This window comes from Cydia pomonella, chromosome 28 (genome assembly GCF_033807575.1).
Source record: "Cydia pomonella isolate Wapato2018A chromosome 28, ilCydPomo1, whole genome shotgun sequence".
In the NCBI taxonomy this organism is placed as follows: domain Eukaryota; kingdom Metazoa; phylum Arthropoda; class Insecta; order Lepidoptera; family Tortricidae; genus Cydia; species Cydia pomonella.
Genome location: NC_084730.1, coordinates 173,646 through 199,188, shown reverse-complemented (window position 1 = coordinate 199,188; position 25,543 = coordinate 173,646). Strand labels below are relative to the sequence as shown.

The following is a 25,543-nucleotide window of genomic DNA, read 5'->3' as shown; positions in this document are numbered from 1 at the left end:
ATGATGATATGGAGCTGATCTGATGATGGAGACAGGAGGTGGCCAAGGAAACTCTGGGATAAAACATCTGGGTTTGTTGAAATTGTCTCGATGAGTATTAGTTGCCTGTGGAAAGAAAAGTACAGTTAGCGACAAAAGCTTGTACCAAAAATTAAATTTATGCCAAAAACTCATTATTATCTATTAAATATCAATCAGTGCACGTATGATGAACGCAGTTTTCGAAGAGATTATGGCCAGAGTTCGGTTCAGAGGTGTAGGGCTAGAGCCGGCGTAGCTTTATTTGACGTTCATAACCTAGGAAGACTAATTAATTATTTATTTCATATTGCTACTAACACATACGAGTATAATATATTAATGTAAAATTAAATGTATTTTATGGGACCGGGGATAAGAGAGCTGGCAGCTTCCTCGCCCAACGCTTGAGCATAGCGATCCAGCGAGGAAATGCTGCCAGCATCCTCGGTACCTTGCCACGGGGGCCCATTTTAGATTTAGTTTTTTAGTTTTATATAGTAGTTTTAGTTTAGTTAATTGTATTACTTATATAATTTTTTTTATTAACTTGTCTATAAAATTGTATATGTTACTTGACAATAAACATGACTTTAAATGTATAATTATTTTGATGAATGAATTATTTTGGTTTGACGACCGGTTTGGCCTAGTGGATAGGATAGTGACCCTGCCTACGAGCGAGCTGATGGTCCCGGGTTCAAATCCTGGTAAGGGCATTTATTCGTGTGATGAGCATGGATATTTGTTCCTGAGTCATGGGTGTTTTCTATGTATTTAAGTATTTATAAATATTGATATATTATATTATATATATCGTTGTCTAAAGTACCCTCAACACAAGCCTTATTGCGCTTACTGTGGGACTTAGTCAATTTGTGTAATAATGTCATATAATATAATTATGGACCTGGTTCAGACCAGGTATATTTTATTTCAGAATAAAGAATATGATTGATTGATTGATTGATAAGCGCATTGTAATATGCCTACTTTGAAAATAAACTATCTTTAAGCATCAAGAAGTGACGTTATCTCTAGCATGTCGTTATCTTGGATCATAGTCGTTGTGTAGCTAGCAATAAGGATTAACAATAAGAATCGTTGCAAGTGAATCACAAAAAACAGGGAAGTGAGGTTACCAAGAATAGCGTTCACTTTTACTACGCGTGTCAATCTATTTAATTACGTTTTTTGTCTGAACGTAAATATAAATTAGACCTATTTCCAAGTACCTCTGATTCATTTTGTACGATTATCAATTGACTCAAAAAGTTATTTTTATTAACAATGGTATATGAAGCTACAAAGATATATCTTATCCTCAGGGCCCGTACTTTTCATGCCGTTGACGTAATTTAACATACAGGAAGTTACTACAAATTTAGATAACTTACTTATTGATGGGTATCATAATATTCATAATAAATACTTGTTATGTGAATAAAAGCTTGTTACGCTGTTAAAAACCAAAAATATGTATTATTTCATAAATTAATAATCTATTATTTATTTGTGTGACAATAAAATGAAAGTCAGTTAGACGTTTCTGTACTGATTGTCAAGTATATGTATCAGTTACCTAAAGAGGTTGACAAATGATTAATTATTACGAAAATACTAATTGGAATCATACTCTATGTAGCGTGACGTCATTTTTCTGTCAACGGCATGAAATGTACGGGCTCTGCAGTTATCCTATTGGACCTAAGTACAAAGTTTTAGAGCAATCTATTAGCTAGTCGTTTTAAAATATAAGCATAACTATGTTTATATCGAGAACCGAGCTTGCTGCGGACTACTAACCATTGCAATAAGGTAAACAAATGTACACATATTTATGAATTTGACTGTTATATTGAAAAAATGTTGGAAATGAATCAGAGGCAGAATTCCATTATTTATTTATAATTAATAGTCTCCGAATACTAGTGAGTTGTAGTAAAGTTGGCCTTGACATAGAGTGATTCTGTATGAGCCTGCATAATAGAGTTCAGTTTTTATAATAAACAACTGTTTTGATATCAATTTCATTTACATCGGCGCAGCGGTTTAAGCGTTAAGTGGCAACAGAACAGATAGACAGATATTGCTTTCGCACTTATAATATGAACGAAGACCGAATGGAAGCTTCCTTTCTTCAGGACAGCCAGGACAGTCAGATTGAAGACCTAGTGGCTGATCCTACATCATGGGAGAAAATAAAGCCCACAGACTCCGTTGGTTGGGCCACCTTGAGAGAATGGATGATGATCGAAACGGGAAAAGAGCGAACCTGGGTCGCCTAGCAGGAGGACGTCCTATCGGATGCCCCAGGTATCGCTGGAGCGACATGGTGGAGGCCGATCTGTGCGAACTTCGAGTCAACAATTGGCAAGAAGTCGCACAGGACCATAGAGAAATAAGAAGTACACTCCATACATCAATTTGGTACCAAAACGCTTATTATATTCGTAGTCGACATCTAGCATCGAGTAACGGAACTCTCAGTACTGCTACTCGAAAATAGATATCGCGGCATACAAAAAGTCTAACGCTCAACGATTTTCCGCTACTATTATAACCAGAGTAACCGGAACTCTATTTTTAACTCCTACGCTTGAAAGCTATTGTCGAGAGCAGTACTGAGAGGTCCGCTACTTGACGCTAGATGTAGACTACGAAAATAATAGTACTTTTGGTAACACCGCCATTGTATGGAGTGAGCACTCTTGGTCTTCTTAATTCTCTTTGCACGGGACCGAGAAAAGTGGCGCTGTCTTATGTCGGAGTTCAAATCTCATTTTGGGTCGCTGAGCCAACGGAGTAAGTAAGTACTTATAATATGAGCAGGGATTCCAACTTAATATTTCACCATGCCACAAGTATTGGTGATGTCGTTGGAAATGAATATTTAATCACAACACAAAGACAGATCAGAATCACACACATTTAAATACCTAGGTATATCAATTATTATTCCAACGGCCCAGTCTGCTATATTTACGTGATCCACATACATATTTCCTGCTACCGTGCTTTACAAAATGAAACTCTAAAAGTATATCTTAAAGTTGAAAACTGATTAGCAATCTCATCACGTTTGCCATAGGTATTTTATGGAGGAATTCCCTTTAGTATATTAGTCATGCAGTGGCATGATAAATCTTAGACCTTACTGCTTGGTAATAATGACTATCAATAATAAGTTTAATGTTGCTGTTATGTTTTTTCTGTTTTGAATGAAATGATCTGGTGTGATAGACCACACACGTGCCGTTGTGGTTTTTTTAGCGATCATTTTACGTATATATTAGATTGTTTCCTGCGGTTTTTACGATAATAAAACTTTAGTTAAAATTAATCTAAGAAACAAAGACGGGTCGAGACGCTTGGCCCGTGGGGTCCTAATGCTCTACAACTTTTTAAAGAATTATCTAAAAGGCTGGTCGACTTCACAGGTGACCGAAGAGCTGGCAGCTTTCTCGCACAACGTATTAGCATCGCTATACAGTGGGGAAATGCTGCCAGCATCCTCGGCACCATGCCAAAGGGGCCAAATTTTTTTGACATATTTTAATTTTATTTAGTATTAGTTTTTAGTTTTATAGATAAGTTAGTTTATTTTTATTGTGCCCGACATTTAATTACTTTTTAATAAATAAGTTATCTTAAGAGCCTTTAAAAAAAAAGAAACAAAGTACCTTCTTACATATATCTAAGTTGAAATCTCGAAAATCCGCATATTTTAGTAAGATTTTTCCATTTTTTTATAATTGATATAAACATATGTATAATGACCTAAATACATAGAAAACATCCATGACTCAGGAATAAATATCCATGCTCATCACACAAATAAATGCCTTTAGCAGGATTTGAACCCGGGACAATCGGCTTCATAGGCAGGGTCACTATCCACTAGGCCAGACATGTCGTAATAAGTTTTTAGCAAAAATTTCGTTTTTGGTACAAGCTTTTATCGCTGACTGTACTTTTTTCCACAGGCAACTAATACTCATCGACACAATTCTAAAAACCATAAACACAATTAGGTTGCGTTGTTTTATCACAGAGTTTCTATGGCCACCTCCTGTCTCCATCATCAGGTCAGCTTGATGGTACCATAATATTGCATTGTCACCCGACTTACATATGTATGCAATTTTCAGCTTCATCGGAAACCGGGAAGTGGGTCAAATTTAACTTGCAAGATTTGTCCCATACATACTAACAGGGCAATTTAAATAAAAGCTTGTAAAAAATGGTCTATAACTATGGGAACCAATCAAATTATTGTGTTTATAAAGTAATCACACCACTATATATAAAATACAAAGTTAAGAGGCTGTCAACACCCAATGTCCTTGAAATTGATGTTACTTAAACAGTTTTTAACAAAGTCTATTTGTTTTAGTCAAGTAAGAAAAATATATGTTCATATTAATTATATTTCAAAGACCGTGGTTGTACTCGATACATGATTGAACGAAAACGGCTCGATAGAAAATAATTGCAAAGATTGGTCTTAAAATCACAATTAAACGGTTTTATGTCTTTATTGTTTTGACTTATGGGTCTGCAATTAAAATCACAATTTCAAAACATTTATATCTAAACCGCTGTTGAGTAAAATATTACACTAATAATCCACTTTTTTTATTAAAATATTTTTCTTATTACTTATTCCCTTGCCCAGGCCCAGTAACATGCGACAGTGCTATCTCATTTACTCCGATACAAATAGACAGTGTGCGCGCTTTAGGTATTGACAGCCTCTTAAATAAATAAAAATAAATATTATAGGAACATTCTATAACATCTATTTCAGTTTAAAATTAGTTTGACCGAATATCACCTTCCCATACAAACGGAGTTTCATTCTCATTTTAAAACTACGTGTTGAATTGTAATGCAACTTTGCACATACAATGACATGGGCTATATCTAGTCCTGTAATAAGTTTATATAACTCCAGTTTATAAAACAAACTAAATAGAGCGAAAACAAGTTTTGTATGAAAAACTTAAATTCGCTGTATTTTTTTAACTATGGTATCTGACTAACTACATAAACTAATTACAGCCATAGATATACCTTATCCTATTGTAAGTACAAAGTTTCAGAGCAATCTAGCTAGTCGTTTCAAAATGAGGGCGAAACTACGTTTGTATGGAGAACCGAGCTAGCTGCGGACACTTAACATGAATCGTCATTTCATTGTTGAAAGTATTATGTGAATATTGTCAATTATTTATATTATGTTTGGATTTGATTTTAATGTACTTACTAACCCCTAGCTATAACGATGGTACAGTCAGCATCAAAAGTAGCGGATCAAATAACGTTTCACAAGTATCTACATTCTGTAACAGCTTAACAAAAAGTGATGTCTTTATTGATATACATAGAACAACAAAGACTGTAAAAGATATACTTTTGAGCGCGAATTCTAGAAATTTATCTATATTTGGAAAAGTTAATCGGGATATCAGATACTTTTGGCGCGTTGGTTCATCCGTTACTTTTGATGCTGACTGTACTAACAATGTTTTATGGAATTTTGAAGGTTCTGGAATAATTTTTTTTTTATAGGTACCTACTGTTGGTACGTCACCAGCGGTTTTTTCGCTGTAGTTCAGAGTAGCAGGTTGACGTGTTTCTTAATTATGCACAGATGAGTTGTTCCGGTGGTTGCCCGGCTTCGTGGACATTATAAACGTCACCAAACTGGAATCATTTGAGTAAACACGGAATACGAGGAAACATATGCAAATTATTATTACGTATTTGCCCATTGATACATTTACTCTAAACATTTGTAACTAATACTAGAGGTACAGTTTTTTTAGGTATGCTATCAAATTCTAACGATATTTACCAGGTAGGCAACACATCAAGTTATTTTATCAAGGAATAAAAATAAATCACCCAAAAATACAATTACACTAAATTGTATTCTCAATATGACAATTTTTTGTGGCTACCAATCAACCACTAATACTTACAGAATTTCCACGTCAGTAAAATTTTATTGTTCATAATCGGTAACCATCTAATAATAAGGATTTCTTAAAAACGTCTTATCTTATTAAAATAACGTATATAAGTGCCCTTTTGCTAGTTTGTAGGTATGCGTGGCCCGACATGAACTTGGCCGGTTTTTTTGACTAAAATGTTTTACTAGACTATACCACGCATATAACAATAAACGATGATTCGTGAGAATCTTTGTTTTTAAGTAAACAGGAAATCGGTTTTTTACGATTTCCTACTTAAATAAACCACGGCCACAAAGCTACGTGTTATATAATTAATAATTAAATAAGTAAGGCATTCATTACAGTGTGATCTCTGCTCCTGTGTACAGTGATGTGGCTGAAATCGCTGAAAAAATAAGTAAATAAACATTATTATTACACAAATTGACTAAGTCCCACGGTCAGCCAAGAAGACTTGTGTTGTGGGTACTCAGACAACGATATATATAATATTTAAATACTTAGAAAACATCCATGACTCAGGTCATCACACAATATCTGTGGTCATCACACAAATCCATGCCCTTACCGGGATTCGAACCCAGGACCATCGGCTTCATAGGCAGGGTCACTACCCACTAGGCCAGACCGGTCGTCGAAATTATGGACATGGAAATCATTCTGAACTAAATAGCATATGACACTTCAATTATGGTCGAATCAGATGAACATTTTGGACCCTATTCACTTGTAATAAGGTTCATAAATGGTGATTTGATTGGGCGTCGAAAAGACCCACTTTTTACCATTTTCTGTTATTTCCGCTATGTCAACTAGTGAAGTGACGTCATATAAAGACGAAACACGCAACGTCATTTGACGTTCAAATTGACTTTTTGGAAGTATAAGATTATGGAGTGTGGAATTAAGAGGAGTGACATCTCTTATAGTAGAACTGTTGCAAAAGTGTCCAGCTGTCAGCTATAAATAATAGTTCCAAATCTCTCCAGAGTAGCGCTAGGTTAGCTAAGAACCTAGACGCTATTGATTGACGGAGTGAAGTGCGTTGTCTATGATTAGATTTTTTGTTCAAGTATTCTAGGTATTGTAGCGCCACCTATTTAAGGTTTTTTGATGACACTTTTTGGTACATGGAGATTTATTTCCTTGCCTCCACCTTCCGTATATAAGATGGCCTTTAGTGGCGATTAAAAATTATTAGTCTTAAAGGTACAGTATATACGATTTTTATTTAAATTGTATTTTCATAATAATATTGTAATTTGGTTTCAGTTTATTTGATTTCTCGGCTGTTTCAAAACAACTTTTTTATTTATACTCCGTTTTCTTTCAGATCAGAAATTTTATAACCTCAAATTTTGTGGTAACTTTCCCTCCATAATTAAATCTGAGTAACTAAATATGCACTGTATTATAGTGTTGTTTATATATTATTGTACCGCAATATTATATATCAAAGGAACCCTAGCATTTCGGAAGAAAAAGTTAACAAGGTACCACTATTTTTGAGGTTAGAAAAATTCGAATTAAAATATATATATATTAAATTAAATTAAATATCATTTATTTTCAGGCAACTATGGCCCATATATACATACCTTACAGACTAACATACATACAATAATAAAAATTTTAAAATATAAATATCATAAGAAACAACACTTATAAACATGGGAATCTTTACAGAAGGAAGTCACATGATTCGAGCGCGTCTATTTCAGGCCCCGAGCCAAATCAAATATGACATAAGACTCTCGGGACCAATTAGGTCCCATCATTAATACATCCAAAGTCAAATCACTTGAGCGATCATGTGAACCAAACAGTTTCATTGGAAAAGGAACGCTAGCCGTTTGTAAAAACAGAAATCCGTAAAGTAACGTCCGATTCAATAAATCACGTGGCATAGACCTATATAATGTTACGTGGCTATGTATTCTGTCTCAAATGTCCGGCCCATTTTTAGGGTTCCGTAGCCAAATGGCAAAAAACGGAACCCTTATAGATTCATCATGTCCGTCTGTCTGTCCGATTATGTCACAGCCACTTTTTGCCGAAACTATAAGAGCTATACTGTTCAAACTTGGTAAGTAGATGTATTCTATGAACCGCATTAAGATTTTCACACAAAAATAGAAAAAAAAAAAATAAATTTTGGGGGTTCCCCATACTTAGAACAAAAAACTCAAAAAAACTTTTTTCATCAAACCCATACGTGTGCGGTATCTATAGATAGGTCATCAAAAATGATATTTAGGTTTCTAATATCATTTTTTTCTAAACTGAATAGTTTGCGCGAGAGACACTTCCAAAGTGGTAAAATGTGTGTCGTCCCCCCCCCCCCCTGTAGCTTCTAAAATAACAGAATGAAAAATCTAAAAAATATATATGATATACATTACCATGCAAACTTCCACCGAAAATTGGTTTGAACGAGATCTAGTAAGTAGTTTTTTTTAATACGTTATAAATGGTACGGAACCCTTCATGGGCGAGTCCGACTCGCACTTGGCCGCTTTTTTATATATTTAGAAACATTTATTTTAAAGTTCAAGTAGTGGTATTGATGTAGATAAGTTAGTTTCTATTATTACAAGCTTTTGTTTAACTACCCTAAATTACCTAATGCCGCACGTCACACACGAGGGCCAAAAGTAGCGAAATAGTACGTTACTATGGAGGTCGGAAAACGAAGGGTTGCAGGCCAAGCAGATACAGAGATACTCGGCCGGCAACCCCGTTTCTCGCCGTGATTTGTACACTTGTACAGTGCTTTTGTCAAACTTGCAATAAAAAAAGCGGCCAAGTGCGAGTCGGACTCGCCCATGAAGGGGAAGGGGTACTATTTATGACGTATTAAAAAAAACTACTTACTAGATCTCGTTCAAACCAATTTTCGGTGGAAGTTTGCATGGTAATGTTTATCATATATTTTTTTTAGATTTTTCATTCTACTATTTTAGAGTTACTGGGGGGGGGGGGGGGACACACATTTTACCACTTTGGAAGTGTCTCTCGCAAACTATTCAGTTTAGAAAAAAATGATATTAGAAACCTAAATATCATTTTTGAAGACCTATCCATAGATACATGATAGATACCCTACACGTATGGGTTTGATGAAAAAAGATTGTTGAGTTTCAGTTATAAGTATGGGAAACCCCCAAATTTTTTTTTTTCTATTTTTGTGTAAAAATCTTAATGCGGTTCATAGAATACTAAAAACAAATTACTAATCTACTAATACTTGATGATTGAATGCCAAACGACACATTAAAGCTTTTGACTGCGAAGATGGTGCAGGAATCATATACTGAAAGTCCCCCAAGACCCTTCTCTTCTACTACCTCTTCATATCACTACTGAAGGCAGTTTTTTTTATATGCTCTTTACCGTCTCCATGTTCATGTATATTGTATCTTAAGTTATTTAGTAATAAACATAATATAGTACTAGTATCAATCAGAAAACATAAAATTATGCCAAACATTATGTCATAATTTGACGTTTAAAAACAAAAGGTAAGTACTTCTTTTGTTTACCGGTGGACCTGTACAGTAAAGCACCTATGAAAGCAATAAATGCACTTATTACTGAAGGTTACTTTACAGGCCTAGGTGTGTAAGGCTGCATGAAATTCCTTTACATATCATTTTCACTCATCGCACCAAATACGTAGTATTTCAAGACCTAATTTGAAGTACGTCATGTTTGCATTGCAATGCATATGTATCGTACAACGTTTTACAGAACATATAACAATTTAGATTTTTGACATAGTTACGTAATGTGCTAATTATCGCACTAGTGCGGTAAAGTAGCGCCATATGTACTGTAAAATATTTCTTTTACCATCTGGTAACACTATTACATACTACTAAAACTAATAATATTCACTTGACTTTACTTGACCGAGTGTAAGTGCGTGTTACAGCTCTATAAAGAAAGCTCGATAACTTGGCTGAGACCGTGACTTTGCGTCGCGTGATCCAAGGTCGACTGGAAGAGATCCCCGGTTGAGATAAGTTTGATAATACTTGCTTAAAAACGCTAAAGCGTATTTCTCACATAAACAATTATATTCATTACCATTGAATGTAGATTTTAACGCTTTTTTTTAATAATAAATGAGTTATGAGCTTTTAAGTAATTTCATATAAGTTAATAACTGCTTATTAATTTGTTTTTAAGGTAAATTAGATTTAAAAAACTGACAGAGTGCTATTAAAATCACTAGGTACTTATTTATACAGATAAAATTATAGGTAATTAAAAGTGTGTGGGTATTTTAGTGTCATAAATTAATATTTATAAAGACAATTATGTTACAAAATTTACGTAGGTAGGTAGGGTTACTTCGCTAGCTCGCTTGCGCCCGGGAGTATGGAGGCAAGGAACAAAATCTCCATATACCAAAAAGTGTCCGACAAAAAACCATAAATAGGTGGCGCTACAATACCTAGAATAATTAGGAATAAAATCTAATCATAGACAGCCCACTTCACTCCGTCAATAACGCCTAGGTTCTTAGCTACTCTAGCGCTACTCTGGAGAGATTTGGAACTATTATTTTATAGCTGACAGCTGGACACTTTTGCAACAATTCTGCCTAAGGAGTTTCTGTTCCTTGCCTCTACCTTCCATAGTTGGAGTGATGCGTGTTTATGACATAAAGCGTTCAATAAGTTAAAGCTAGAGCAGACCAAATTACTCCGGCTTGCCCTATGAGTTGATTTACCCACCGCCACTGCTATGTAGTTAATAGTAGATTTTGTTAGAAGGGAGCAAAATGACATATTTACGGCGAACGCGTACATTGAATCCTTAACGAAGCGAAGAAATCTATAATTGAATTCTGAGCGTAGCGAGGGGTTCTTAAATAGAATCCTGAGCGTAGTGAGGCATTCAAAAATTAACGCCCAAGGCCCATACCATACTGTTTTTCACATTACATATGTGGAAATTATTATGAATGAATGAATGAATGAAATTTAATCCAGAAAATTATTTCCATATATATACATTATACATTTACACATAATTACATTACATAAAGAATTAAATTAAATTAAAATTAAATCAAATTAAATAACAACTTAAAATTTAAATAACAATATATTATATTACATTAAAATTCAAATAAGGGCCTGCATCCCGGGTTACCCTGAGCCCGTCACGATAGGCTTGTGGTAGCCCCTCCGGCGCTCGTGCAGCGGGCTGGCGTCCCACTCTCTCACCGCCGACAGTAGCGTGTTGGAGGAGCCGTATATTGCCTTTCTGGCGGTGGCGCTTCTCGCGCGCAGCAGCGCGTCCCAGCCCGGCGCGCGCCCTTCCGCGAACATGGCGCTCGCGCTGCACCAGCGAACAGCGCCCGCCACGCGTTGTTATACTGCACACGCAAGTCTCTGACCGCCGCGCAGGTGTAGTCGGGCTATAGCTCCACTGTATAGACGCTTGTACAAAAACTGAGGAACAGCTGCCTTTTTACGCTGTCGCTACATTTGGCGAATCTTCTAGCCAACATATTCGCGCGTACCGCAGTGGCTCGCCTTTGCCTTTCTACGTCCTCCAGATCTTTTAAACTAGACAATAGAATATGGCCAAGATATTTAACTTCCTGTACTCTACGCAATGGAACCCCATCAAGTAGGAGCGGAGGTATGTGTATGGGCATAGGTATGTGCCGCCTCCATAAGCATAAACTCAGACTTTTCACGATTGTATCTCATATTGTGCTGGCCGGCTGTTATGTTCCAAATTATTATTTAAGCAAAAAAATGGCATGCCAAGAAGAAAAAAAATCGTGTCCTAGAAGAGAAAAGTGCTACTTTGATCCCTCCTAGCGGGGAAGAAAAAGCTCTTTTTGGAATAGTTGATGTGAAAAAAATATTAAATTAATCCATATTATGAATCAGTCAATTGTTTTTAAATGCCATTGACCTTTTTATTCGTTTCGCAGGATTCAATGCCTTATTTTTTATTACGATTTCTTAGTTTCCTTGACATTCTGAGAAATAATAAAACTAATTGAGTATAATAAGTACAGACATTACACCTTATTGTTTGAATTTAATTGGTAATGGTGATTGCATATTTGCATATATTGCTATTGCATAAAAGAGAGGGAGTAAAATAATTGATTACATGTCATTGGAACATAACTAATGCCAATGTTTTCTATTGAAAAGCCATATTTCTTTTCGTGATTTCGGGTTGGTCCCATAGTAAAAGAAGCTCGATTTAGTGAGTAGAATCGAGCCCTGCATTAAAAGCCCCATGGTGGGAGACATACTATAGGTATTGTTTTATTACTGTATTCCTATGGCCCTCTTCGGTCTCTATGAGTAGTGAACTGACATTATATTATGATTAAAACACTCAGAATATAATATATTACATACACATGGCGATGCTTAGAAGTAAAGGAAATCTCTGGCAACCTCACTCACCGGCAGGGACACAACACTAAATATGAGTAGGGTGCAGTGTTATTTGGCTACGGTTTACTGTAGGGAGGTACTTCCCCAGTTGGACTCTGCTCTAGATCGGGAATGACATCCGCTGTGCTGTGCCCTACCACACAAAATGAGATGACATTCACAGTACCCATACCGTCTCTTTTGGACGTAGTTAAAGGACATACCCGGGTCCAGTTTTTATTGTTTGCAAAATTAGGTCTTACAACATTGGAGGACAGAAGGAAGCGAGGCGATCTTATTGAGACATACAAAGTCTTGTCTGGACACTACAATGTTCCAAATATTAAAGACCTATACATATCAAGCCAGAATGTAAGGTTAAGAGGACACTCTAAAAAACTAGTCAAACCTCCATGTGCTAGCAACCCTAGGAAACACTTCTTGCCGAATCGTGTAGTAAATGTGTGGAACTCTCTACCAGAAACTGTGGTTAGTGCACCGTCAGTGAACTCTTTCAAAAACAGACTAGATACACATTTTATAACATTAAAAAGTGCTAAATAAACACAAGTGCTGCGATATACACGCATCAGCTCCAAGAGCTGCTAGTGTATCAAATAAAATAATAAAAAAATTATAATAATTGAAATTTCTAAGAACTTTTCCTATGTAGGTAGGTACATTTGGGGATTTTTTTAATCAAATACGACAGCTTTTATTCAGGGACCATGATTTTATATCCGCAACGCAAGCTTCGCCAGGTGAACACAAACGCATAATCATCTACAGGCTTCGTCAACTTACTCTAAAAGTATACATTAGAAAGCCCTGTAACTCGCCGCCAGCAGGCAGAGTGGCCAGCAGGCTGGCCGCATTTCCCCGTTGAATGGCGATGCTAATAATTTGGGCAAAATACTGACCAGCCCTTTGGTCACCTGTATTTATTTATTTTAAATTTTATTGCACATTGTCACCCGTGGCATCCACCAAATGCGACGTCAAATCCTTATATAAACGCCGGGCGCTGGGCCCCCATGACCCTAACGTTTCCACCACAAAAGGCTCAAACACGTAGCCACTGCCGAGCGTGCCGTTATTTGCGCCGTTTGCTATGCTCGGCCGTTGAAGCCGCACGACCAGCACCAGTTCAGTGCAGGGTTGGGCATTTTGGAAACTTCTTAGTACAATACCAACCTCTGGCCTTGTCCTTGGCTGGTATGTTCGCCTTGGAGATGACGTGCTGGGAAAGGTCGGCATCTGATAGCGGCGGACAGACACTCGTGGGAAGCATTGTTGGTTTTGCAAAACTCAAGTTCATGTGATTATCGTATTGTTTATCTGAGGTTAGTGTCACGAGTCTCGCGAAATGTGATATCAGTGTTAACCTCACGCTAATGACACCTTATTATCTTTGAAATATTTTCCACATTGCTTGTACGGTGACAGCTGTCATCTCCATAGAATTTATAACCCTAAGGGGCAGTTGCATCAAACTGTATATCACCGTTAAAGCGTTCGCTTAATTTTATTGTATGGGAAGTTTCATTTTGACGACCGGTCTGGCCTAGTGGGTAGTGAAGCCGCCTATGAAGCTGATGGTCCCGGGTTCAAATCCTGGTACGAGCATATATTAGTGTGATGCACTGTATCTGGTGAGTAAAACTATGTACATATGTGTATATATATACATACAAAACAACTGGTTCGTTAACTCAGCCTTGCCTCTCAACTATGAGCAATATTAAATAATAAGACTTAGCTATAAGCACAATGGTACCTGACATGTAAAATTTTATTTTATCAATAAAGTATTGAATTGAATTGAATTGATGAACACGGATATTTGTTTCTGAGTCATGGATGTTTTCTATGTATTTAAGTATTTATAATTATATATATATCGTTGTCTAGGTACCTACAACACAAGCCTTATTGAGCTTACTGTGGGACTTAGTAAATTTGTGTAATAATGTCCTATAATATTTATTTATTCTTTATTTATTTATATAGTAAACTGCCGTGGCAACTGGCACTTAAACGCCAAATTGTATTGCTATGTGAAAAATATACTACTTATTTCAGGCATATTCTAATATACTTACATTATTTTTAAAGTTTATGTCTATTTAGTGTCCACGTGAAACTTTATGTGGGCCCCTCCAATGGGTGTGGCTAGAGGAAGTAAGAGTTCCCTGAGTATCATATGTATATAAAAATCATGAGTGAGAATATAAGTAAGCAAGTAAAGTCAATATTTTTTATAAGTTACAATATTTTTTTGAGTTTTAAAGCATTTGGTAATATAGTTACCGCCGGCAGAAATGGTCTGGTAATGTTGATTATAATTTTTTACCGATGTTTTCTAAAACATACATAAAAATCAGCCATGATCTGAAGAAAAAAGGTAAACAATCTTGACGTGTTTTTATGTAAAATTATTGAAAAACGCTTTTTTTAGGGTTCCGTAGCCAAATGGCAAAAAACTGAACCCTTATAGATTCGTCATGTCCGTCTGTCTGTCCGATTCTGTCACAGCCACTTTTTTCCGAAACTATAAGAGCTGTACTGTTCAAACTTAGTAAGTGGATGTATTCTATGAACCTAATGAACCGCATTAAGATTTTCACACAAAAATAGAAAAAAAACAATAAATTTTGGGGGTTCCCCATACTTAGAACTGAAACTCAAAAAATCTTTTTTCATCAAACCCATACGTGTGGGGTATCTATGGATAGGTCTTCAAAAATGATATTGAGGTTTCTAACATCATTTTTTTCTAAAATGAATAGTTTGCGCGAGAGACACTTCCAAAGTGGTAAAATGTGTGTCCCCCCCCCCCCGTAACTTCTAAAATAACAGAATGAAAAATCTAAAAAAAATATATGATATACATTGCCATGTAAACTTCCACCGAAAATTGGTTTGAACGAGATCTAGTAAGTAGTTTTTTTTAAATACGTCATGAAATTAAAAAAAATTTTTTTTTTCAACATACCCATACATGTGGGGTATCTATGGATAGGTCTTCAAAAATGATATTAAGGTTTCTAATATCATTTTTTTCTAAACTGAATAGTTTGCGCGAGAGAACCTCCCAAAGTAAAAAAAAGTGTGTCCCCCCCCCCTGTAACTTCTAAAATAACAGAATGAAAAATCTAAAAAAAATATATGATATACATTACGATGCAAACTTCTAACGAAAATTGTTTTGAACGAGATCTAGTGAGTAGTTTTTTTTAATACGTCATAAAATTAAAAAAAAAATTTTTTTTGTCAAACACATACGTGTGGGGTATCTATGGATAGGTCTTCAAAAATGATATTTAGGTTCCTAATATAATTTTTTTCTAAAGTGAATAGTTTGCGCGAGAGACACTACCAAAGTGGTAAAATGTGTGTCCAAAGTGGTAAAATGTTGAACGAGATCTAGTAGTTTAAGTAGTTTTTTTTAATACGTCATAAAGGAACCCTTCATGGGCGAGTCCGACTCGCACTTGGCCGCTTTTTTAATTTTGTTTATATTAGTTATGAAAGCAAAAGAAAGTAAAAGATGGTATATGATTTATAATCCTAAAATATTTGCTGTGACTTATTTTTCAAAAGTGATCTTTTATAAAAAGTCACGTCAAGATCGCTTACCTTCTTCCTAATGATAAAAAACGAACTATATGCGCCAGGCTATAGGGACACTAGGCCGATCTGTGTAAAATCGTTTCATAATATTAATTAGTTTATTTATTTTGCCACCCAGTGGACACGTTTTAACATCAAACAAATTAAGACTTTTCTCTTGTTTTTACGTCATTTAAAAATACGTAATACTTAATAATAATATATAACAGTGTGACTATCTCTTAATGTATTCGATTCGTATTAAATATTTCCTCCGTGTTCATAATCATTCCGTCACACGCTATTAACTGTAGCATTTCTTAACTTTTTTGCGTTTATTAAATAAAATTATTAAAATACTCAGCTACTACGTAGGTATGTTATTATAACCCCCCCCCCCCCTCTCTCCCAACGTGATTCGTCTAGATTTTTTCGTGACCCGGGCCCCCCTATCGGACCTCGCGTGATTTGTATATAAGCCCGTTTACACACACCAATCATCCTAGGCGATCTTTTAGTCGCATCAAAACCCGTCCAAAATCACTACAAATAATTAAATCCGAATCGAGCTCAAGGAAGTGTTAGTCTTCGATTATCAAGAACCATAAGATATACGAATATAATGTTATATATAATAGTCTGTCTCTGTTATAAAACCATGAGATTGATTTTTACTTTCAAAATGAAAATATAATGAACATATCGTAGGTTCATTATCTGTACTAGTACCTATGTCAATGACCGAAAACGCCGACAACTATTTTCTCGTGACTTTAATATTACTTTATTTATTTTAAATCTCGGTTTAGGCTTTTTACAATATGTATAATAAAAGTAAAATATTAAAAACTATAAAATTTACCGCCTATAACTTATCTGCTTTGCCTAAAGGTTGACTGGTAGAGAATGCCTTACGGCATTCAGTTCGCCTATTGTACAGTGTGTTTTCTTATATGCAATAAAGATTAAATAAATAAATAAATAAAAACACATTATAAAAAACCTAACCTTTTTCATATTATTAATAACAGTTTTTTTTTGGAATTCGACATTAAGAGACTTTATACATGTACCTAAGTAATAATAATGCCATAGTTTGAATTGATATTTTCCGTAAATTGTGTTTTATAATTTTTCTTTGCATGTAAATTTTATGCTCACGTATTTGCTGAATAAATGTTGAACTTTGTAGTGACGTCACATAAGCATGTGTTAAATTTATAAAAACGCCGAAAAGTGTGCATTTTAAATTCCTTTCTTTGTTTGTTTCAGTGGCGCTACGCAACACCTCTAGAGCGCCTCGCCACATGCCTGGGCGTGGTGGCGTCATGGCTATGCTCATGTGGCCTAGTGCTAGCCGTGCTAATATACGGGGAGCTCACGGCACTGTTCGTAGCGAGACACAAGGCCACGAGGGCCACGTCGCCGGCGGTGCTGCACTTATTCCATGGAGGGAGAGAAGTGTAAGTACAAACACTAATACGAGTAGTAGCGGTGAAAAGAGCGTTTGACGGAAAACCCACAGCACGCCGCCCGGCCGGTCGACCCAGGTATCGATAGGCGGATGTGGTGGACACGGATCTGCGCGAGCTCCAGGTTGAAGACTGGTGAGAAACTGCACAGGACTGGGATCAGTGGCGAGCAGTCGTGTTGGAGGCCAAGACACATTTTGAGTCGCTGCGCCAGAGGAGTAAGTAAGTAAGCTGTAAACCAGCGGTTCTTAACCTGGGGGCAATTACGAGTACCCCCGTGGGGATAAAACTGGTATTTCACGGGGGTAATAAGCTTAATTAAAGATAACAAAGATTAGACCTATAAGAAAAATTATTGATGATTATTGGGAGGAGGGGTAAAATCAGGATCTCTAGTTAGTCTTAGGGGTGACAGGACTCAACCACTGCTGATAACCTAGAGCATCCAAATCCGCCATTTTGAAAGAAAAAACTAAAAACGGAATCGCTAAAAATTCAATAAGTAGCCGAAAAGACCTCGCGTGATTTGTGCACAAGCCCTAACCCTTTGATGCTATATAATTATATACAAATAAAGACCGCCAAGAACATCCTGCCTAATGAGCCTAATCTTTAATTTCCTTCCAGACCTGATGGTAACCGTACTCTTCACATGGATGCTCTAATAGAAGATGCCATAGCCTTCGCGCTGGCCAGTGTGGCCATCATGGCTTGCCAGCTACTGGCCGCCGCCGCCGCCGTCACGCTGGCCAACTGGGCAGCTGCTAGAATGGTCAGTACAAGAACAACCGCTCTCTGTAGCGTGCTACATCTGTCTCTCTCTAATGGTGAGTGGTGGAAGACTCCATAGCGTTCGCGCTGGCCAGTGTGGCCATCATGGCTTGCCAGCTGCTGGTCAACTGGGCTGCTGCTAGAATGGTCAGTACCAAAATAACCGCTCTCTGTAGCGTGCTTTAACTTAAATTTAACAATTGTGTTTTTTTAGGGTTCCGTATCCAAAGGGTAAAACGGGACCCTATTACTGAGACTTCTCAGTCCGTGCGTCTGTCTGTCTGTTGGTCTGTCTGTCCGTCGGTCCGTCTATCACCAGGCTGTATCTCATGAACCGTGATAGCTAGATAGTTGTAATTTTTACAGATAATGTAAATCTGTTGCCGCCATAACAACAAATACTAAAAAGTGCGGAATCCTCGGTGGGCGAGTCCGACTCCCACTTGTCCGGTTTTTTTTTAAATATTGGTATTCGATAACAATTACAAAATTAGCAAAAACAATGTTCTCAGGTAAATTTTGACTTTATCAAGTTACGTAACTGATGTTTTTCTAACCACATTATGCTATTGTGCAGGTGTCGCGGCTACGCTACCGGTTGCTGCGCTCCGTACTTCGCCAAGAGATGGCGTTCTTCGACACCAACACTACCCTCAACTTCGCCTCTGCATTAACAGAGTAAGTACTACTGACATGACATACATTTATCTAATTCCGCTACCTAAAGGTTGTCTAGAAGAGATCGCTTTTTAGCGATAAGACCGCCTGTTGTTTACCTCTCCTTAATTATTTGTATTGCTTCTGTATTGAGGTGTATTTGTATTGTATTGTACTTTTTCAAGAGCTTAACTTTAATTACTGAAAATGGAAATTTGTCTTGTCTTTTTGGTTTCCTCGTATTCGATATGTAAAGTAGTGTTTAACTCGGATGAAAGGCACCAAGTATCATTTCATCCCTTTCTTAACAATTTCCTATGTACCTATACTAATAGCTCCAATGTAGCCTATTGTGACGGAAGGGTAACGGAACCCTACACTGAGCAAGGACCTACACGCTCTTGGCCGGGTTTTTTATTTTTTTAGCATTAGAACGAACTTCGCAAAAGTAAGCTTATGGTTCCGAATCGGGCACTTTTGAATTAAATTACAAATATTCACCATGCTACATTAGATAATTCCATTATTATTACAAATTATAGAGCCTGATAAAAACTGCGCGCTCACTTTTTTTTCTACTCGGCGACTGTAATGGTTGAATGAAGATTTCGTAAACCAAACTGTAATTGCGTACTTTTCATGTAACTATAAAATTCCATAACTCTAAAAAAATTAACTTTAGTCAACTATAAAAAAAATACCAATCACGTGCCGCCGCGCTCCCATAGAGCGGGGGACGGGCCGGCGGGGCCTCACGCATTTATGACTTTTACAGTACATATGGTGCTACTTTACCGCACTAGTGCGAAAATTACCACATTACGTTACTATGTCGAACATTTAAAGGGCCATATGTACTGTAAAACGTTGTACGATACATGTGCGAACAGGTAATTCGCAACTCTTGTCGATTTAAAACACTCCCTTCGGTCGTGTTTTAATTTATCGCCACTCGTTTCGAATTTCCTATTTTTCGCACTTGTATCGTAATGTACTATTTTTCTACTGCTACTAGATACTTACCAATTTTCATTACTTATTTAGTTTTTATAGTAAAAAAATATTATTTTTGATGACTCGTAGAAAAAGTATTGACCTATTTCTGTTACATCTTTTATCACATATTCTGGCAGCTTAATTATATTAAAATTGATAATTTTTTACCTCTTGAACAAAATTAATATTAAAAGTTTATTCCGTCGCCATTTTGTAATGCGACGCGTATACGACTAGAGTCGCTACTGCAAGACAGTATTGTGCGACCAGCAAGACAGTATCGTGCGACCAGCAATACAGTATCGTGCGACCAGCAAGACAATATCGTGCGACTAGTAAGACAGTATCGTGCGACCAGCAATGCAGTATCGTGCGACCAGCAAGACAGTATCGTGCGACTGATATCAAACGCGTCGTCGACGTGTCTCGTCGTGTGCGAAACGAAGTGAATATGTATGGCGGCTACTTAGTGCAAGCGACGCGTAGGACACACATAAGAAACACAAATCGCTTGAGACTCTTGAGAGTAGCTTCGTGAGAGAAGGGCCTAATAACTATGCGTCAGAAGTCAGTTCCACGCCGTGACGCAATGGTGATCCATTGTTAAATATTGCTTCAAGAGGAACTGGAATATGCATTAACCGGATAATCATCGACAATTATATTAAACGGTATTTAAACAGAAATAATGGGGTTACGAGACTTCGAGTTTTCTTGCAACTACTGTTTTTATATAAAAAAAAATTGAGGATATTGTTGAGACATTTATGTCTTTTTTCATTCAGGAAAACTAATGAGGTAATTATACCTATTTTTTTTAAATGATATATGAGGCAAACGAGCAGATTAATCGCCTGATGGTAAGCGATTAAGACCTCTTAAATAAATAAAATGAATAATTATTATAGGACATGATTACACAAATTGACTAAGTACCACAGTAAGCTCAATAAAGCTTGTATTACATAGAAACCACCCATGACTCCGGATCAAATATCCGTGGTTGTCACACAAATAAATACTCTTACCAGGATTTGAACCCGGGACCATCGGCTTCATAGGCAGGGTTACTAGCCACTAGGCCAGACCGGACCTTACCTTAGATATCGATTTTCAACATTGCTAGGAGAACCGACTGCAAAACTTCGTACCTACTGACTTGATACCGCGATGAAATGCATAATAGTTTCCCATAAAAGCGATGTCATATCAAAAGTATGAATTTGATAGTCTGTCACGGCGGAACTTGCCGAAAGTAAAAAGAATAAAGTTATTTCCGGTGCAAAATAGGGGGCGTTACTGATACCTACTGAAATAATATTGATGGCCTCAGTTAGAAATTTACATGTACCTAGACACAGAAAAGAGAAAACTGTCAGTATTTTTTGCCAGAAGTGCTTGGCAGACGCTCTCAAAGGTGACCCTCGGGACCCCTAAATATACCCATCTGATACCTATTCCAGTTGGTAGGTATGAACTCTCATGTTAGGAATATTATAAGTCTGCACAAAAAGCCTTTTTCTGCCGAAACACCTTGACTGACGATATTATGTAAGCAACATCCGTGGAACCCATATTTTGGATTTGTACAGATTATAGATTCAGTACTTGGATGGGTGACCGTTTTTATAGATAATGGTACGGAACCCTTCCTGTGCGAGTCCGACTCGCACTTAGCCGATTTTCTTATATGCGAAAGTGAAAGTATATGAAACGATTTAATCCGAATCGTTTAAAATCTGTAAAAATTTAAACATTAAAATAATTTTTAAAATATTAACTTTTTCCGCAACCCTTGGCTTTGTACCAATGTATGACATATTCGTTTTATTTCTTCCTTATATTCGAAAACGATAACGCAAGACCATGGTCTCAAAAATAGGTACCTATATTTAGATATTTTCTGGCTCAACACAATCCACTCACGTAGTCACGCCTGATTCTGGTCCTTTGAATGTTATCAACGTAATTTTATTAGAAAATCTATATAGTTTATACACTAACCTGTCTAAATGTCGAATGTAGATAACATATATGGTACGTAAACTACATCACAAGTGTCATATTTATTGTAGTCTTCTTATTTATGCAATAAGCCGTTGAAAAGCCAAACATTGGGACAGCGACGAAGACTGGTACATCTACCTTATTGATAATGGCATTTTTGGCAAAAACTTATTAAACTTTTTTTTTCAGGGACATGGACAAGTTCCGAGGCGGCGTGGGCGAGCACGTGGTGATGACGTCATATCTCGCCGGCTCTGTCGTGGCGGCGGCGACTCTTTCCCTCTACTACGGCTGGCAGCTCACTCTGGTCGGCTTGGCCATAGTTCCTATAGCTATTCTAGTCGCCGCTACTGTTGCTAAGGTAATTTGAACCGTAAGGTTGGAGACGTAGAGTCTATGTCATATCTAGCTGTCTTTGTCGTGGATGCGGCGTCTCTTTCCCTCTACTACGGGTGGCAGCTTACTCTGGTCGGCTTGGCCATAGTTTCTAAGCTATTCTAGTCGCCGCTACTGTTGCTAAGGTAATTTGAACCGTAAGGTTGGAGACGTAGAGTCTACGTTACATCTAGCTGTCTCTGTCGGGGATGTGGCGCCTCTTTCGCTCTACTAACGGCTGGCAGCTCACTCTGGTCGGCTTGGCCATAGTTCCTATATTAATATTAATAGTTGCTGTTACAGTCCATAAGGTATGTATTTTGAACCGCAAGTAAGACATACATAGAAAAGACTTTAAATATACAAATGAACAACTAACGCAGTGTACCTAATGTAAGACAAGACAAGACAAGACAAAGCATTTATTGCAATCATATTAAGTACACAAAATTACATAATATCTACCCTGCAAGGGCGCAGCAGTCTTATAACTAAATAACAATCTAGTACAAAGATTTAGAGACAATTATTTGAGATCACAGGCAGTGCTTAAGAGCTAAGTTACCTACTCATAGCATAGGTATTAATTTAACGTTCCATTATCAAAAAACTCCTGCAGCGTATAGAAAGATTTGTCTTTTAGATGTGTGTTAAGTGCTTTATTGAATAATTTTGAATTTTCTATTTCTTTTATTGACTGCGGAAGTTTATTAAAGATTTTTATGCACATCATGTGTGGTCCGGAGTGAAATATTTTTAAGGTAGAAGTGGGCAAGGAAAGGAAGTTATTTATGTAAACACTAGATTGTAATTAATGTACATCCTGAAAGTGTATTACAAACACTTAATTTTAATCTCAATAGTTGATACTGGAGAGCATTGATCGGTAAAGTTTTTGTGATACATTAATCAACATTGTATCACTAATAAGTGTTTGTCAAATAAACAGACTCTCTCATCATGTTCCTTGCGTAGTCCCTGTTTTTAGTGTTCCGTACCTACCTACTAATAGATCTCTCACAAAAAATACTGAATTAGTGTACAATAGTTTATTTATCTTTGAGTTTTCCACAATTAAAACAATAAAATCTCTTATTCAATCGCTTGAGTTTTTACTCTCAGTCGTACTCTGACTGTCAATGTCACATTTTACCAAAACCGCGCCAAAACGGCAAAACTATCTGTCACTTGTCAAACACTTGACAAAATAAAACTAAAAGATCGTTCGAGATATCCTTAATATTTAACACTACACAAAGGGTAAAACGGGACCCTATTACTAAGACTCCGCTGTCCGTCCGTCTGTCTGTCTGTCCGTTTGTCACCAGGCTGTATCTCATGGACCGTGATAGTTAGACAGTTGAAATTTTCACAGATGATGTAATTCTGTTGCAGCTATAACAAGAAATACTGAAAAGTAAGGAACCCTCGGTGGGTGAGTTCGACTCACACTTGTCCGGTTTTTTTGCCACTTCGTTTGGCGAAGGTTATCTAGGGACGCAAGCGGTATACAACGAACATATGCACCTATAGGAAATGCGGTAGAAACTACAATTGCAAAACTTTATTAATGTTATTTTATATTGGCTATGAAACCGATGGCCCTGGGTTCGAATCCTGGTAAGGTGTATTTGTTTTGTGAGTCATGGGTGTTTTCTATGTAGGTATGTATCTAGTACAGTTGGGGCTAAGTCAATCTGTGTAAGATGTCCCTTAATGTTTAAAGAAAACTTTATATATTTTATTCTTTAGTTATTTACCCCGGGTCAGACCACTTTAGACACTAATAATACTTGTAAGCGAAACAAAAATATTGTTGGTAAAAGCAGTCTGATTTCAATTCAATTCAAAGTACAAAAATAGCATTTAATGTTTTAACCTCGCAGTACCAAACACGATGTTCCGCGGAAGAAGTGGCGGCGTACGGCGCCGCGGGGCGCACGGCCGAGGAGGCTCTAGCTGCCATCAGAACCGTACGAGCTTTGGGAGGAGAAGAAGTGGAGGTACAACGGTGAGTGGCCTAGGCCGTGTAAAACTGCCTTAGATGAGAGGAGAGGTACGGCGTCGCGGCTCTAGCTGCCTTTGAATTGAGCAAGCAGTGAAGTGGAGAAGAGAATCAATGCTAGTGTGTGATTTTCACTCATGTACACTTAGTGTAAAGGCAGCATAAGCCGTGGTACTTTCTGTTTCTATCAGTACAGTGTGTGTGTCTGACAGTGTGCGTGTTTTGTGAAAGAGTGACAACTTAAAAAAAAAAGTGAAAGATGTAAAATAAAAGCTATCAGCACAGCGAAATTCAGAAGGGCAGTGTAAGGTTGCCTATCCACTGTGGCAGAGATGAACAGAGATGTAAGGAGAGATGTGAGAATCAACCTAGGCTGATTTTCCACTGAGACGGAGGAGTTGTAATACATCTCTTTTCCGTTCTGCTGGATTACAACCAACAACCAATGCATGATATTGGTTGTTGATGGATCCTCTTATCTCCCCTAGTCTCTGCCGCAGTGGAAAGGCAGGCATAGCATTGGTTGTATTATCATAACTACGCGATTATAGTAATATGTAAAAATCGCTGTTTTTTGCTTCCAGATACAAACGTCTCCTTGCGCCAGCCAAGGCGGCATCATCACGCCGGGGATTATGGGCTGGCGCGGGCTCGGGACTGGGCTGGCTGCTCACGTACTCGCTGAACGCCGTCGTGTTCGCGTACGGGACCACCCTGTGCGTCCGCGACATGAACCTGCCACCGGAAGAGCAGGAGTACCATCCTGGGATTATGGTCACTGTGAGTAGACCATTTCAACTATAGGTCTCTATCAACAATAGTTAGTACTCAGTTATGCAGTGGTTTCCTCAAGAGATTTGGTCCCTTAAGGAGTGAACTGGTTACAATACAGACATTCCAACTATTACCCTGTAAGCGACAGTCTTTTCAGTACTAGTGGAGGAGAAGCGGCGGTTCCCTGAAGAAGGAGAAGCGGAGGTTTTTTCCGTCCATCAAGTAGGTATTTAAGTGCGAATTTTAAACACGACCCAATAAAAAGTGTCTTACATACGGTCACGGTGGGATTAAGGATCATAGAGTGTATAGGTTTTTTTAAGACTCGGCTACGGTCAAGTGGGCTGTTTGCTCATTTGCCAATAAGGTGGGAACATTTGGCAAATTTGTGTGCACAATATGACCCTATTGCGATAGACTCTCGACTAAAATCTCTCATTTTGACTATGAACTTCC

The 25,543-nt window shown here is 37.3% G+C and overlaps 1 protein-coding gene across 1 annotated transcript in view; it reads left to right on the top strand.

Moving 5' to 3' along the window:
* LOC133532950 (multidrug resistance protein homolog 49-like) overlaps nt 1-25,543 on the top strand; it is an 89,945-nt gene that overhangs the window by 29,486 nt on the left and 34,916 nt on the right. Inside the window, exons 2-7 of the mRNA XM_061871828.1 lie at nt 17,303-17,493; nt 18,130-18,274; nt 18,851-18,951; nt 22,123-22,294; nt 24,195-24,319; nt 24,898-25,093. Coding sequence (XP_061727812.1) covers nt 17,303-17,493; nt 18,130-18,274; nt 18,851-18,951; nt 22,123-22,294; nt 24,195-24,319; nt 24,898-25,093 — 930 coding nt within the window. The remainder of the gene's footprint in view (nt 1-17,302; nt 17,494-18,129; nt 18,275-18,850; nt 18,952-22,122; nt 22,295-24,194; nt 24,320-24,897; nt 25,094-25,543) is intronic.